General features: G+C 35.4%; 1 protein-coding gene across 18 annotated transcripts in view; it reads right to left on the bottom strand.

The window, feature by feature from the left end:
- The window catches only part of CADPS2 (calcium dependent secretion activator 2), a 297,812-nt gene that overhangs the window by 90,417 nt on the left and 190,274 nt on the right, over positions 1 to 17,121 (bottom strand). For 10 of the 18 annotated variants that reach the window (XM_017818207.1, XM_017818199.1, XM_017818194.1 and 7 more), the window contains exons 11-15: positions 16,085 to 16,193; positions 14,734 to 14,934; positions 9,435 to 9,443; positions 6,825 to 6,961; positions 3,025 to 3,212 (exon numbers count right to left, since the gene is read on the bottom strand). In XM_017818207.1, the coding sequence (XP_017673696.1) occupies positions 3,025 to 3,212; positions 6,825 to 6,961; positions 9,435 to 9,443; positions 14,734 to 14,934; positions 16,085 to 16,193 (644 nt within the window). The remainder of the gene's footprint in view (positions 1 to 3,024; positions 3,213 to 6,824; positions 6,962 to 9,434; positions 9,444 to 14,733; positions 14,935 to 16,084; positions 16,194 to 17,121) is intronic. The other 8 variants (XM_017818206.1, XM_017818200.1, XM_017818205.1 and 5 more) reach the window with 1 other exon arrangement.

Below are 17,121 nucleotides of genomic sequence, written 5' to 3' on the forward strand. Positions count from 1 at the left end.
AGCTCAGTTCAAGTCTCCTCTGTGCTCCGCAATGTCCCTGAAGCTCCAGGACAACAATTTACTTTTACATGTTTATTCCAGGTGTTTTGAAATAAACCCATGGTTATTATGTTACTGTCTGCAAGAGGAGTACAGCCTGCAGCATGAAAACAGAGTTTATGTTTCAAGTCCTAGGGTGCAGCAAAAGAGCATAGGGGACACCAGAAGGATCAAAAACATGTCAGAAGAGTTTTGGAAACATATGAAAGGTGGAAAGAGCCAAAGCTGATTTGGTCTTGTTCACAATGTTTACTGGGAGTAGTACTCTGTACATGCAATCCCACAACTGAGACAGAGATCTCAGTGTCTATGACTAATAGCCAGTTAGGATCCATTGTATGAAAATGCTTCCTCATCAGTTTTATTTAAGAAATCAGATGTGCTCATCATATGTCCTGGCATGGCACTGGCATATTTTGTGGATTTGTTCTGATTTGTGCTTCAGTTCCTCCTCACCAGACTACCAGAAATGAAGGTGAGTGACACCTGTATCTGATCATTTGACTGATGTCACTAGATTGCCTACTATTTTAAAATTCATACCTAAAAGAAATGGACAATATAAACTACAGATACGGCTGCATTGCTACGTTCTCCTCCATCACCTGACTTCAAGATCAATTTTGATGATCTTTCTCAGGCTAGTGGAGGGTCTAAGATCCCTGTGTGAAGCAAAGATGACATACAAATTAAATATATTGTGCCCAGAGTATAAAGCTCTTTGTTCTGTGGTCTTTCTAATTCCCAGCCTGAGTTATAAAACTAAGATGTATAACGCCAGGGACCAGCCTAGAACTTTGGCCTGTCATGCATTGTCTGTGAAATCCTTTTCTCCCTTTTACTATTTCTTAGTGCTGTGGTAGATGAATGAGTGGATATATTATGTGCCTGTATATGTGTGTCTGTCATTCTCAGTGAGCATGTCTGCTTCTGTCCTTGACTTACTTTTCTTCTTTCTTCATGTTTCTTTTTATTTCCTTTTTACAATATCTCAGTTCTAGTCAGACCCTCTCTGTTCAGCACTTCTTTTATTCCTAAAACACTCATAATGCTATTCAAAGAATATCTGTACAGTAGGAATAGACAGAATACAGAGTGCTTAGCACTGTAAATGATGTGCTCCCTGAGATATTTTCATGCACTGCGCGCACTGTTGTCCTTCACTCAAATTATGAAATAAAAAGAAATGTATCTACTTTTCTTTTGAATTCTTGAAATAAGTTTGAGCAATTATCACTGTATATTTGTCTTCTTAGGTTGAAACCAGTAATAAAAAGGCGAGAAACAACAAAGACTTAGACTCAATAGAAAATATGAATGCGTCAGGTTCTTCAGGAACTGACAAAGAAGCATGCTTTTACAGAGAATAGTTACCAAGTAAAAGCCAGAAATTTCCTAACTTACCGGTATGAATGTTAAGATCCTTGACAGTATTTCAAGCACATTCAAAAACATTTCAATTTTGGATATTATTATCAAGGATTACATATTTTCAATTTACCACTACGAAATCACTCAGGTCACAAACGCCCAGCTCCAGATGTGGTGTTCTCTGAGCCAATGAAGAGAACAATATCCTCCCTAAGGATTGCCCCTTCTTCTCTGGCTTCCATACAAGTAAAACGGCCTCTGTGGCTGACTGGTTGAAAAGCAACATAAGCATACACCTTGAGAAGAAAATTCCTACCAAGATTCAGTTTTGGGGATTTACTGACAGCATTACAGTAATTGCTTTTTGGGACTGTGAGGTTTATCTCTAGTGGCAGGATTGGACCAGTTGGGAGGATCTACTGGTTTTTCTCTTGATATTTTTGAACTTTTTAAACATATCTGGTACAGCAGTCTATAAATATAGTGCACGGAATGGGGTATAAATGCATGTTCTCCTATAATTTGATGGATTGCCTGCCCCACTCCTCACTCGAATACAAGAAAGACATGGATAAACTGGAGGAAGTTCAGAGAATGTCCACCATGATAGCCAGAGACAAGAGCACTTGCTTTGAGGGGAGGCTGAGGGAGTTGGGATTGTTCAGCCTGGAGAATAGGAGGTGTCTAGGGGAACTAAATGACAGCCCCCCATGTGTACTGGGAGGTAGACAAGAGACAATTGATATAATTACACTGAAATTAGACAGGTTCAAATTGGGTAAAGACCTGACTGGATAAAGCCCTGAGCAACCCGGTCTGACCTTGCAATTGATCCTGCTTCAAGCAGATGGTTTGCTTAGACACATCCTGTGGTCCTGTGGCTATCCAATGATCCCATCTGCAGTATCCATTGCTCAACAGCAGAGATAGTTCTCTCACAGTTTGCAACAAGATATAGATGAAGCAAAGCTTCTTTTAAAGAATGTGCTTAGCATAGCAAAGCAACAACTTAATTTCTTCTGAGTCTTTCACTTGCAAGTGGAATGAAGACATTATTCCAAGAGAATCACTGCGATTGCAAGCTCCTGAAGCAGTCTACCTGTCTAGTGGAAAGGATTCCAGAAGTGTCATATCTCTTTCTATCTGGGGTCACACCAAATTCCCAATATATGTTACTTCACTCTGTGGTAGCACAGCCAGAAGAACTCAGTATAGTATGATTAGGTGCCAAGCTACAGACTACAGAAAAAGAGTCAAAATTTCCCTTAAACTGCAAAATTGTTCAAAATGTTCACTGAAAATACCATTTAGTAACACAACATAAATGCAGAATAAAGAAGACCATCCTTTTAACAGGATGATATCCTTTAGCCTTGAATCAGCCTGTATCTATACAATGCCCAAGAAAACAAACTGCATTAAGACAGTACACACTGAAAGGAGACATTTTTTCACAGTAATCTGTACAGAGCCTCCAATACCCCTGAAGAAACTTTCACGACTGATTTCTGAAGTGTGCTACCTCCCTCCGTGGTGAGTATAGGAGCCTATACATACTTTTACTCAGACTATGAATTTAAAGACTATGAATTTAAAAGTATATCATTAAATTACCTGTTACCATGAACATGAGAAGCACAAAATGCAAAACTGTAGTGGAGCAAGGTTGGATCAATGACAGAACCATTTTCTGAATATTCAATCAATTCATCAAGGTAGCAAAGATGTCGATGGCAGCCTCTCACTCCGTAGCGAGCACAGTATTCATCTAATACGAAGACTTGACCTGGGCTAAACCAGCCCTGAAAGAGAAAGGCAAAAAACCCCCACAACATTTTGAGATTTCTGTTCTCACTCTCAGCTTTTAAACTAAATAATGGAAGCATATATTTTTATGTCCATTACATAAACTTTTTTCTACTAAAATGACTTATATCTGACTAATGCTGATGGCACTGGAAGAACCTAGATCCAACAATAGCCTTCTTACTGAAAGCATTAATTGTCTGGAAACTATTTGCAGTTCTGAGTAACCACTGTTATGAAATATATAGCTTACAAAAACCACACTAATACATTCAAGTCTGATATGGATTAAATTATATAAAAACATAATATAAAATAAATTAACACTTTAAAATAATTAATTTTGTTAAAGTAATCACTTTTAAGCTGCAAGTGAATATTTGAATAATGCTGAGGGACATCACATGTCTCTTACGTGGACATTAAATGACAGTTTCTGGATGGTCAGTTCTCTGTGGCTGCAACTTTAAGGTTTTGACCACAGTCTGACCATTTACTCTGTTTCTTATGTAATATGCATGCACTTTTAACAGCTTTTTAATGACTTTTACTAGTAAAGAGATACAAAGCTAGGTAGTTTTTTGAAAGCCACCTGAGTGAAATTAGTAGGATTTGACCTTAAATAATAATTAGATATTCTCAGGTATACTGAGGGCTTTCTTAGGCAGAGTTTTGATGAGGCCAGAATGGCATAACCCAGACAGACATGAACAAAGTACAGAATCCTTAACACAAAAAACCAGTTCTTGAGTGAATCCAGAGTGTAAAAAATACAATTGTTCTTGCTGCATAAATATGATAAAAACAGCACAGTGATCTTCGAAAAAGAAGCACAGAGAAAAACATAAACCCTGGGAAACTACAACTATTGCACAGCTGTTCAAAATAAGCATTCGTCTTTGTTCTTTTCTTAATTGTGGTGATATTTCCCTCTCATCATCTCTGCCAAATGGTTAAGGGAGATTGAGGAATGCCTGAACTCAAATATACAAATAACTTCAATAAGCAAAATGATTTTGTAAGTCATTAATTTATAACATCAGTATAGCAGCTGAAGACCAATATTTGTCTATTGCTTGTGAATACTTCTGCAAGGTCAGGTGTTTAATATTTATACAAAATATTAGCAAAAATACTATTGAACAACACTTAAAAATATATTCACGTCAGTTTTAAATCATCTGTGTTTTAACTTCACTAAAAACTTGCATGGGACAGGAATTTAAATTTTATATTCTCCCCCAGCTCTTCAATTTAACATATTATCTGCAAATAAGGACACCTCAAAGTTATTTCATATTTAACAAATTTGTTTGCTCCTGATTAATTTCTTTGAAACCAGTGTTTCCACTGCCTCTAAGGGGCTTCAGCTGTTTCTAGAGAACACTTAGCTTTATTACAGAACCCATAACAGTACTCTGCATTTTAATCTAATACCTTGTCACGTTGTAATGCCTTGAGTTGCTTACAATGTGTTTGAAAGAAAATACGGTATTCTATTGAAAGAAGAAAGAAATGGATTTTAACTGAATATCTGCAATAATATGTATCATAGCCCTAGATATAATCAACAGTGGTTATTGTGATTGGTATTCTGCCAATACATCATCATTGTCACTGATCTCTCACTACATTTTTATGGAAAACATAACAAAATGTTGCATAACATTGCCTAGCAGAACAAAAGCAAACTATTATTAAATTTCCAGCTCATTCTCATAGGGGAAAATTCTGACAAGAACACAAAATTTTGAAGAACTCATTATTTTAACTTCAGTCTCTCTAAGAGATCTGTTTGTGTGGTCATTTTCACACAAATACGTTCCTTCCTTGCTCTTGTTCAATCCCATATCATGTATAAGTCTCACAAACACATAACAACTATATCCTACAGAGTATTAGATAACAGCATATTTTTAACTTTGTAATTGAAAAAAACCAAAAACAAAACACAAAACCCCTGCAACCTCTGCAATACTCTCTCAATAATGAGAAGAATACAGAATTGAAGAAGTTTAGGTCATATAGTAACTTAATACAGAATTGTGCATAATATTAATTACTATACTTATTTTTTGTATGTGTGGTTATTCTGTATTTGTTGAAATAAAAAGATGAATTGTTTTTAAAAAAATATAGGAAATGAGCTACTAGGGAAAAAAAAAAATCACATTATATGTCCATGTATTCTGTTGTTAACTTGGCACTCCCAATTTTTTTACATAAAAAAATACAGTTAAATATGCAGTTCAACAAAAAAATTATCACCCATTCTACTTATTAAATGCTGAATTTAAAAAAGAACTATAAGAAATACATCTGCTTTATGGTTGCTATAGCACTGTGCATTTCACCTAACCTCTTCTAAAAGTTCCTGATTTCAAGGTTATATTAAGTGTCTTACTATATTATTATTATAAAAAAAGATTTTGACCTCAATGCACTGTTAGAAAGCTAACCATTTTCTCTTTGAGTGCCAATTACTTTGTACAGATGTACCTTCGGGCCTCTTCTTTGATTCAATGTGCAACCCACAAACAGAAAATGAGTCCTTTAACTTTTCTATACATACTTATCTGGTAGTATTTTAAAAAGGAAGCAACTGTCATCAAAAAATCATTTTTTCCCTTTTTAACACTTGCAAACAAGCCTAAAAATTCCTGTTATTATCTTTGTATTATATGACCAGTCAGATCAACAGAAAAAAGAATTTTAAAAAGTTGGAAAAAAGAAGTAAAAAAAGTTATCCTTTTTTGTTGCTGTTGGGACAGTAAAGTTAAAAAAATTATGTGCTGTGAGGCATTTTAGGTCCTTAGTGAGGGATCACTATTTCAGACATGATATCAGGTGAAAAATAAAGCCTCAGGAAGTCTGATCCATACAAACCTGTTTAACAAGTGTGTATAATCTAACAGACTTCCACAAGATTGTTGCTGGTTTTCCCTAATAAAACCAAAACCTGAAGCAGCCCCACCCTCAACTAGTCCACAAAGCATAGAATAGAAAATGATTGTAGGAAAGAGAAACTGCAGCCAATATCTTATCTTTTATAGATGTCTTTGAACGTGAAAAACATTCATTTTGATACAGAGGTCACAATCTACTTGGTTTCATATAATAATTATCCTCCCATTTGTTACTTGCAATTCAGGTAACACATGTATGCCCACATAACGATAATGCCTGTGGGTCTGCTTCCCTTCTTGGGTGTTTTTCCTTCTTCACACCAGAGTGGAATGAAGAACTACAAGACAGGTGAAAATGTCTGACATGTGGCAACTACATTTGGACCGTAAAATGCCTGTACAGGTGTCAGTAAATCGTACCACAGGAGTACTTACTATTATCAAAACCTTATGTTTTTATTCAAACCTCCACAGAGAGCATGATAAATTTCAGCTGACAAAATCGGAGACAGTTTGTATCTCTTTGCTTTCTATTGAGTGGCACAGCAGTGGCTTGCAAGTATATAATTTTCAAATTTGAAACCAATCAATTGGACCCTTTATTCCAACCATAACTGCAGCGTTGAATGAACTAGGAAGAAAGGACTACTTTGTAACAACTATTTCTCACTTCTTTATATCTATCTTTCAGTCAGTACTCACCAAACAAGAATAGGAGTCATTCAATCTGTGATCCAAGGTCTGCCTCTGAAGCAGTCTAAAGAGGGAAGCATGGTCAAATTTGCAGGGATTAGCAGAAATAAACTCATCCATGCCATGTTTCTGACCACGGTCTGTATCTGTTATACAAGGGAAAAATGTGCAGAATAATACATGTGAGTGTGTGTGCTCAGACTTACAAACACAAGTGTAAGCATGGTATATAAGTCTCAATATGTAAGCTTTCTTGAAAATATCTCCAAGAAATAACTCACATAAGTAGATGCCTGCAGGTGACTTACAGAATTTTGCTTTTGTAATCTGAAAATATTATTACTGAATTATTCTCCACCATACCAATCTATAGAGTGTAACAGTGAAAAAAAAATTGCTAACACAGAGACGTTAAACAAAATTTAGAAAGGCTGCCAGAAAACACAACACAGTACATTAAAATAATTCTTAAAGGATTGTTTTCTAGTGGGCTCTTCAAATGTTATGATTTAAAAACAATGTTAGGAGTAGAAAAGAAAAATATTCTGTTATTTCCTGGTTTTGTGTGGCTCTCTAATTTTATCAAAATAAATAGAAAATATTTTTTAAAAAAAGAAAAAAAGAAAAGAAAGAAAAAAAAAGAAAAAAATAGGTTTACGCATGTATTTCTTTGGAAAAGAAAGAGCATCTTTACTACAGATCAAAGTACCACTCATAGAAATATTCATCATGGCTTGAAGCCTACTTCTCAAATGGCAAACTGGAGCAGAAATGAACACACTGGCTTGAGCTAGGTCATTTCCAGCCTTCTTTTTGTACTCGGCTTTTAATGAGACAAACCTTAATGTAGTAATGGCAAAGAGCTCCTTCAACCTTCCAGCAAAGAGTACTGAAAAAGGGAGCAGCATTTTTGTGTAAATACATTGAGAAAACATACCATCCCAAATGGCACTTCAATCAAAGGCCCAAATTTATTCTTCTTCACAGATTGCATCTTTCAACGCCTTTAAACCCCGCGGGTTTATCAAAAGAGAAGCTCTAGTGATTGCTTTCATTAATGCTATGTTTTGTCAAAGTATTCAATGTGAATTATCTATCTAGTATGGACAGAAAAAGCCTTACAGTGCCCAAAAGGACTAGTTATGTATTAGCACATTAGCTGTCTTGGATTCTATAGACTGTACTGGGGTGAACAGTCCTATCAACTTAAAAATTGACTTCCCCTTTCAATAGGGTCTTAGCTCTTTGTTCCTTTAAATTCAAACCTAGGTCTTTTTATATTCGTTACCAGAAAAGTATAGATCTAAGTGTATCCTAAATGCGATTTTGAAAACCTGCATAGTAGAAATCTAAAATTTCTAAAGAAAGGAGACAAAAGTTTATTGATTAAACCCAATTATAGAGTCAGGTTCATAATAAAACTCAATATTGATCTGTGGGCATGATGCTAACATAATCAGTCACATTTAGAAATTTAGCCCCAGATCATATTGATCCATGTCAAGTCCAACTTTCAGCTGTATTTGTGGATGGGAGAATTATTTAATTCAAGCTGAAGGATCTGCAACATCACATCCTGGAAAGATGCAGAAACTAATTCATATCACTTGGCTTTGCATTGTCAAAGCAAGAGTCACATCCATGTGACAGATTTCACCAAGGTGGATGCAGCAAATAAACAGTATGACAATATGTCGATGGTGTAAGGTACAAGACCATCATCCCAGAGAACAGCAGCAAGTATTTTTAATGGTTGAAAGATCTGTAGCATATGTGATTACATAGATTAGCATTATTTCCATGAGCATTAGCCTAGCCTATCATTATTGACAAACCTAGCTTATATTTTTGAAAAAGGTAAAAGAAAATGGTCTCTCTTAATTAGTGCAATTAAACTGTATTTAAACAGATTAATTCAAAGATAAACAACTGATATCAATACATTTCTGAAAGTACTGAACAATATGTGAAGTTATCTACAGCTTCCAAATGACCACAAACAGATAAAACTCTTTCAAACCCATTATTTTTAATGTGTGATGATTTCTACATTTCTTATAAGTTTTCCTTCTTATAAGAATATCTGGTTTATCACGACACTATTTATAGTAAGAGAGATGACAAAAAGGAAAAACTATTAATATTTCTTTCTGCCATTGGTATCATCTACAAATTATATAGAGCTGAATCTTTCTTAAACTAACTGCCTGGATTTTTTTCTCTGGTTAATCACACAAATATAAAAGATGCCTCTTTTTAAAAAGAGAAGCTGTAAGTACTGACAAGCAATTAAGTATTCTGAAATCCAGGAGGCTGGATATTGCAAAAGAAACAGATTCAACATACTGATACAGTATCCATATGATCAGAATGTGTAAGGTGACCTATTGAAAACAGTACAGCTTGTGAAAGCAGAATCTGATATTACATAATTTGGACAAAATAAGCAAAAGTATTTATTTAAAAATATAAATATTTGCTAGAGTTAATTCTACGTAAAGATCCATGACTTTCCCATCTTTCTAAGTGAATCAGGCAGTACAAAAAACATTGTCAAATAGTAACAGAAGATCTGCTACCAAATATATTTTGGCAACAGAAAAACAACTAAAAACTTACCTTTGCCAGCTGTAGGCAAGCAGGAAATAACAGAAAAAAGGTCTAGTGTAATACACTACATTTTTGTTTATTGTTATAACATACGAGGTAACTGGTAAATATTTTGAAACAAAATGGATTTTTAAACAAAAGGAAGAACTTGAACACAGTTTATGAGGAATTTATTAATATTATATCACCATGATGAAAAGAATTACCACTCTACTTTTAAAAATTGTCAGAGTGATTGTATTTTTCAAATTCCTGCATAAATGAGCTTTAGCTGTCCTGTTCAAGCAACATGCAAACGAAGAAGACATAAAGAGTCCCATATTATGATATAGAGTTAATAAAAAACTACAAATCCATTATTATCCCTATGCTTTCTCAATCTTGGAAAATATTGAGAAGATATTTGGGGAGAGCTTTGAAGCAGTAATATTTCTTCTGCATTTTCACAATTAGTTTTTTCTTCCCTTTTTGATGGAATTTGTTGTCCTGCTTTTTAATTTGCCTTTATCTCAAAATCATTGTTTTGGCTTTTACTTACATGTTTCACTGCCTACATGTTTCAAGTTGTGTATTTATTTAATCTTTTGGAAACTGCTAATGAAAAAACTATGCTTTTTTTTTTGATCAAGACAGGAAAAATAAATATATTTTCAAATGATGGTAAAAACACAAAACCTATTGCAGGAGTTCTAGCAAATTCTTCAGGTGTTCTTTCAGACAAGAATAATAACTTTGGCAGAATATAATCCTAAATATGCCTGTTGCTGTCTTTGCAAGAAACTTCCAATTTTAGTCCATCTGCAAAGGCTATGAAAATCATCTCAGTGACTCAGCAGAGTTGAATGAATTAAGACTACCAAGAATTTCATGTTTATAGCACATTCTCAAGTGGTTCATAGTATCTCTAGACATCATCTCTGCCCTGTTCCAGCCCAGAAGCAAACACACATTTTCTGCAGCATTTACTCTGTGCTCGGGTGAACTACAAGAACTGGCACTGCAAAGTGGTGACCTCCTCCCTTTTGTGGTTCTCAGTGACACCCCTGCTTGAGTTTAAGCATTGTGGAAGCAATCTGAACTAGCTCAGGCAGGCAGGAAAGAAGAGCAGGTAGAGGCAAGAAATTTAGTATTGTAGGGATTAAAAAGATTTAAAAACTAGGAGTAGCAGGGTAAGAACTATGACTGATACAGAAGGGGCTGGAACTGGTTGGTAAAGACAGTGGCAAGATATGCATTACATTCCTTCAAGTGCCACTCCAGATAGATAGTGACAGCTTACATTGGAAACATTTTGACTCCTGATCATTGACCAGGACTCCAAAGTGCTACATGCTTAGAAACATAGGCCAAAGAGACAATCTATGACCCCAGAACATTATAATTTAGGTATCAGGCCATGAAATCACTGCTGCAGAGAAAGTAGCAGAGAATGAGAAAGCAGCTGGCCCATACAGGCTGTCAGGTTGGGGATACCACACTGACCACCACTGGATTGCCGGTATTTTGCTGAAGGACAGATTTGAAGAGGATAGTAGATAATTTTTATATGTTTCTGAGTAGTACAGGAGAAGAGCATAAAGGGGACTTACTGACTGCCTGAGGTGGTAGAGGCCAGTGTTAACATTTTCTTTCTAAAAGGGAGATGGGGGTAGTTGGAGGCAAACAGGAAACAGACATAAAAGGGAATGGGGGAACATGCAGGGAGATTGGAGTTACTCTACTCTTCCAGGTGGCAAAGGGTAAGATGGAAATAAAGCTGCCACACCTGCTGAGAAAACTGCATCAAACGAAAAAATATATTTGTTTGTTTCTAAAAATTTTAATTAATTGAACATACAGATGCAAACATCAGAGAACTATTTTAAAAGAACTGCATTACAAGAATATTCCAAATTATTCCAAAACTGAGCAACGCCACTGTAAGTTTAAGCAGTGGTATTTCTTGTGTGTATGTCTTATGACACCAGTATTAATATTAAACATATTCTGGTTTTTGCATAGAGTCTCTAATGTAGCCAGTTCAAAGACTGAGAGTGATACAAATAACATTTAAAACCCCCATGAAGTTCATAATCTATTCCCACATTATTAAACTATGATAGAAATTTTAAAGCACTTATCATTGGTATATGCAAATACATTGAAAATGTTAATATTATATTTTCATGACTAACTCCAAAGCATTAATTCATTTGGCAAATTGCCTGCATTTTCTGCTTGATTGCACAACACTGATGGCTCCGCTTGCATGATTTAAATGTCCACACAAGTTTCCTCCTGGCAGTCTCTTGGTCAGATGGATGTTTCATTTGCAAATGTCTTCAACTTTGCTGTCACTGGATTGGTGTTTTGTAACACCAATGTATGGCCTATGTATTTGACTTCTTTTGTTACCCTTTGCTACTTAAGAAATAAGACCTGATGTTCTGTACATGGGCTCTAAACACTATTTTTATGACAACAGTTATAATCAGTCTCTGCAAATTGTCAAATTATTTTTGTGAGCTGTTTTGATGTGACATGATTCCAAAAAAGAGATGAAGAAAGCTATACATCTCAGATCAAATGATTTCTCACCTAACTTGGTTTTCCAGTATCTGATTCTCTCCTTCTCTGCAAATATTTTCACAAAGAGACCATTTCTGAACTCAAGTGTGTAGGATCAGAATGATGTTTGACTTTATATTTGTTGATTAAGACATGACAATCCTCTGATGTGCTGCTGTTAACTCCTGTGTTATGACCAAGTTATTATCAGTGTTCAGCACTTCAGGAGCCTTTTCAACTATATGAATACATCTCTTAATATGCTGCTCATTAAGAAAGGGATCACTTCCCATACCTTTATGTGACTCAGTTGAATCTAATTTTCATTGGTGCTTTCGCTGAAACATTAATGACCTCGAGAAACTTCTGCCTTTTCTATAAAAATCCATACTTAGATACTCTGTTCTTTGTATTCAACATGCTTTTGCATAGTGGAACTGGAGACCAGTCTCTTTTTCTTGATCAGTGCTGACATTAGGCTGTCTACTACAAAACTGCAATACCAAGTTACTTTACTTAGAAATGAAGAAGTTGGCTAGTATGCATTTTAAAAGTTTGACAGATGCAATCGTAGTTTGATTCCAGTGCCACACCAAAACGTTTGTTTGTCTCATTGGTAGTATAGAATATCAAGTTTCTTCTAAATTACCTACATGAATGATACTAAACTGCTATACAGCATCAACAGGAAGAGCCTCTACATTCAGTTAGAGATCTTTAGGCTGGCCTTCTGGAGTGCTGCTGCTGTGCACACGCAAAAGTAACATTTCTATTTTCTCCATTTGTGATAACAGCTGTAAAGATCAGGCAGACCTGGCTGTCCTATTATAATCACATCTAGTTTCTTTTCACAAGTTCCTGATGTGTTTGCTTTGATCTAGATTTGAGGTGGCTGGATTTTATTCATGTCATTTTAAGCACTCTTTTGCATAAGGAATTATCTTATGTGGAACCAAGTACCAGTAACCACAAAAAAATACAGCCCATGGTATACAAAAGGAGTCTCTTTCCTTTCTTCTACTTTCTTTTACACAAAAGGAGTTCCTGGTATAGATCACAGGAATAACTCTACCCCGTATTAAATAACCCTTAAAAGTTTTGAACTTGAGAATATAGAAAACAGCAAGGGTTGTGAAAACAAAGTACTGTTTATTATTATTTACACAAATCACTTGATTAAAAACATTAAATGTTTAAGGAAAAGCTTGCATTTAACAAATGTCACTTCCAGCTAGTAATGTAAGCTTAACTTTGGAAGATGCAATTTTGTCTACAAGGCAATGGAAAATGGAAATGTTAGTATGTATTACTAGCAAAGAACTAACCTCAATACTGCTAGGTATGTGGCATATTAATCATCATCTGATGCTTTAATTTCTTAAATGACCACTTTCAATTGCTTTTCGTATCTATCAAGAAAATTTCAGGATGATAGAAGATATTTTATATACACAATACAGAAGAACACTGAAACCTGTCTCTTTAAGCTGATTTTTTTCTACATCCTGCAGTTTTAAAGATATTTAAATTTTCTTCACACAGTGAACTCCCACTACCCAGTCCAGATCCAGATAACTGGAAGGAGGTGAGCAGAAGCACTCCTTGTCTGTTGCTCCACCTTTGCTTTTGCAACATTACTTCCATCCCACAAAATACTTCACTTTAATGCCTCTGTCAGGAACGGTTACTTCACAAATTGCTTCAGATTCCCTTCCACATTGTTTCAGATTAAAAACGGATATCAGTGCTTTTGTGAGAGTAATTTTTTTTTCAATGATCTTGACAACCTAGTCAGGATTTTAGATAAATATTACTGAGTTTAATAAGCACATTTTACATTTTTTCTAACAGCAAAATGATATAAGATTATAGGATGAATGGAAGGCTGTGAGACTGAGTGAGGGAGGAGACTGGGTTTGGGTCAACCTGCTGCAGACTTCAGACATTAAACCAAGTTTAGTCTAAAACATATATCTCCCTTCTGTCACTCTACATGTACAGGTATATGATAATGAAGAAGGATTATTGTATCCAGTCGTATGACATTGCAAAAATCCAATGGCTACTACAAAAATCCTTGAATTGCACTCAGCCTCCATAACAACAACAAAAAAATGCCTATATGCTTCCTATGTGCAGATACATGACATGAAAGAATACTTTGAAAGAGACTATATGAATACCTAAAGATATATTTAATATATGCTATCTACCTTAATTTTCTCTGAAACAATATTTTCCTCAAAGAAAGATGAGGAAAACTTGAATAATTTTAAAAAGTTTTTTATACCTAGTTTAATATTACACTGTGCGCTGAAAAAATCCAGCAGCCTCTCTAGTGCCTTTCAGCTCACAAGGTACCGTCTGCACAGCAATTTTTAGATAACTAATACATACAATGTATGATAAAGCTGACCTAACTCTATAAAAGTTCCGAGAATAGATTGATGCTTTTCTATTCAACGCTACACTGGCTGGCTAATGAAAAATATAATGCAAACCAAACACCGTCTCCATGGTAATATGTTGGTCAATTGTAATGAACATGAAACTAATTACTGTATTTTCATGGATTATAATAATGACCTGCAAGTCAGGATTTCCCTTGCTGTTAATAAGAATCTGAGTTAAAGAGCTTCTGGCTAACAACAAACTGCTAGGCACATTTGCCTAGTGAATAAGTTCTGCTTAATTAAACTTCACTGAGGGACCTGCTACACATTTTAACAGCTAAAACCAAAAGCAATGAAAGACAACTTACAAAGTGGGGATATATCTGTGACATTGCCTCCTTTAGGATTCATCTTCTGAGCTTGACTTGCAGGAACAGGCTTATACGACTGACCCGTGGCTCTGTACATGGCTTGAACCCAGAGTATTCTATCCTGCTCATCATCACTGGCAAATATCACGGTATCGCCTTCTTTAACAGCATTGAAAAACATTCGACCACCCTGAAGACCTGAAGCAGTAAATAAGAAGGTAATCTTGATAAATGCATGTTACTTCTTAGTCACCATCAATGTTTATTACATTATTGGTTTTACTCTGAATATGTATGTATGGAGGAGTGTGTGAAAACATTTTATAGGTATTTAGGACCTAAAAATATGACAAAATCTAGAGCTATAAGGATCAAATGGTAACACATAAGAAGAATAAATACATAAGTTACAGGAGAAAATATTTACATGACTCCACTTCCAATTCAGTTTCAGTTTATTTCTTATTCATCTTCTCTGTGTCATATGCTATTTTGCATTTCTCTAACGTATCTTCCTTCCTGGCAGTATTTTCCTAGATGGAATACCCTGTCAACTTTATTTCTTACTGAACAGAGACAGTTCCATACCTCTTATCACTGCTGCCGTTCCTTCCTTAGTAGTTTTTCTCACTCCAGTATTTTTCTCTGAGACCACGTAATGAGAACAGCACACAATGGTCAATATGGCTGAGCCAGGGATTTCTTTATGACAGAATTGTTTGAATTGTTGAATGTGTTTTTCCAAACACATTCTGAGCACTGTTTGCCTTCTCGATTATTCTAAACATTGAGCCAACATTCCCAAAGATCAATCTTCAATATTTCAGATGCCTTCTAATTTCATAACCCTCCACTGTATGAGTAGAACTGTTTTTATCTGCATGTGTAACTTTGCTTTTTTCTGCCATTTTAATACTAACTTGTGCAGATTTTTCTGATACCTCCAAATTTATTTTTTATTACTATGAGTAATTTGTCTTTCACAAGCACTGTCATCATTTGCCTTCCTTTCTACGTTATTTATGAACATACTTAACAGTACACTGCCGCATGTCACCACCATCAAAAACAGAAAAGAGAAATAGTGACTAGAATTCGTAAGTTTTTCCTCGTATTATATGTGGTCTTTCAATGGTTCAGGAAACTTTAGTGTAAAGTTTATTGTTCATTAGTCTTACAACAAGCTTCCTTCTAAAAGGATGATTTTTCACATCAGAATGTCCTAGTGGAATAATTGCCAAAGAACCTTGGGTTTTTTTGGTGCTAGAGCAAAACGATCAAGTTGAATCAGCTGTTTTACACACATATATCGTGTCTCAGTATCACACTTCAAAATCATGAAAAGTACCTGTGTGAGGAGCTGTATAATCCACAGTGTATCCTTCGAGTTGCATCAGTTCCTGAGGCTCAGATTTCTTTTCTCTGTAACTGCACATTGCAAATGTGTATTGGCTAACCTGGATAAGAAAGTATTTCTTAATTGATGATTATATTCCAGAAATGTATAACAAAGGTACCATGGTTTAAATTAGCGTTCAGTTGCACTGAAAAAATAACAGCCTTTTTTTTCCTCCAGAAATATTAACAGTGTAAAACTTTGCGTTCTTTCCTCTTTCTGCCAAAATGAAGGAAAGAAACAAACCACAGCCATAAACATATCTCTCTGCAGTTTCCTGAAATACAATGCATTTTGGGCTGTTGCTTTATAAGAAATTGAAGGGGAGCCATTTATGTTCTTAAAGGGAAAATACTTGGTATTGTGCTACTGACCAAACTTCTCAGTCTACTGTAAAAGAAAAAAAGGAATATATTCAAAGAAACTGAAAAAAACCCGACTTTTATGTATAAAAGTACTGTTTGCAGAAGGAGTGCCACAATTATCAATAAACTGGAAAAAGGAACACGTAATCTGGCCATTTCTAGTTAAAGATGGAAGCACCAGAACCTTCAGTTTGATTTTGGTATCTTTTGCACCTGTGTTCTCACCCATCTCTGGGTTGCTTGGCTCACTAGATACAGCACTGTGTAGGCCAGGTAGCCTGCAGCTGGCATGAACAACATTAATTACTTCTCATCAAGTACAATTATTAAAAAAATAATAAAGCAATAAGAAAAGAATCCATCACCATGAGGTTATAGACTCTGTAGACAAAATAGAAAACAATAAGGAGAGCTGAGGAAAAAGTGACTGGAAAGATAAAGAAAGAAATGTAACAGCTGGGAAGGAAAAAGCTGAACCACTGAAACAAAATGAGGTGTTCCCAACCTTAAATGAAGAGCTGGGAAGATTATAAGAGGGTGAGCAGAAGAAAGACTGTGTGAATCTGTGAACACTTGAAACTTAGGGAACCTGAATGTATATGTACCTCTGAAACGCTCATCTCC

This window comes from Lepidothrix coronata, unplaced genomic scaffold, assembly GCF_001604755.1.
Source record: "Lepidothrix coronata isolate B3197 unplaced genomic scaffold, Lepidothrix_coronata-1.0 Scaffold66, whole genome shotgun sequence".
NCBI lineage: Eukaryota > Metazoa > Chordata > Aves > Passeriformes > Pipridae > Lepidothrix > Lepidothrix coronata.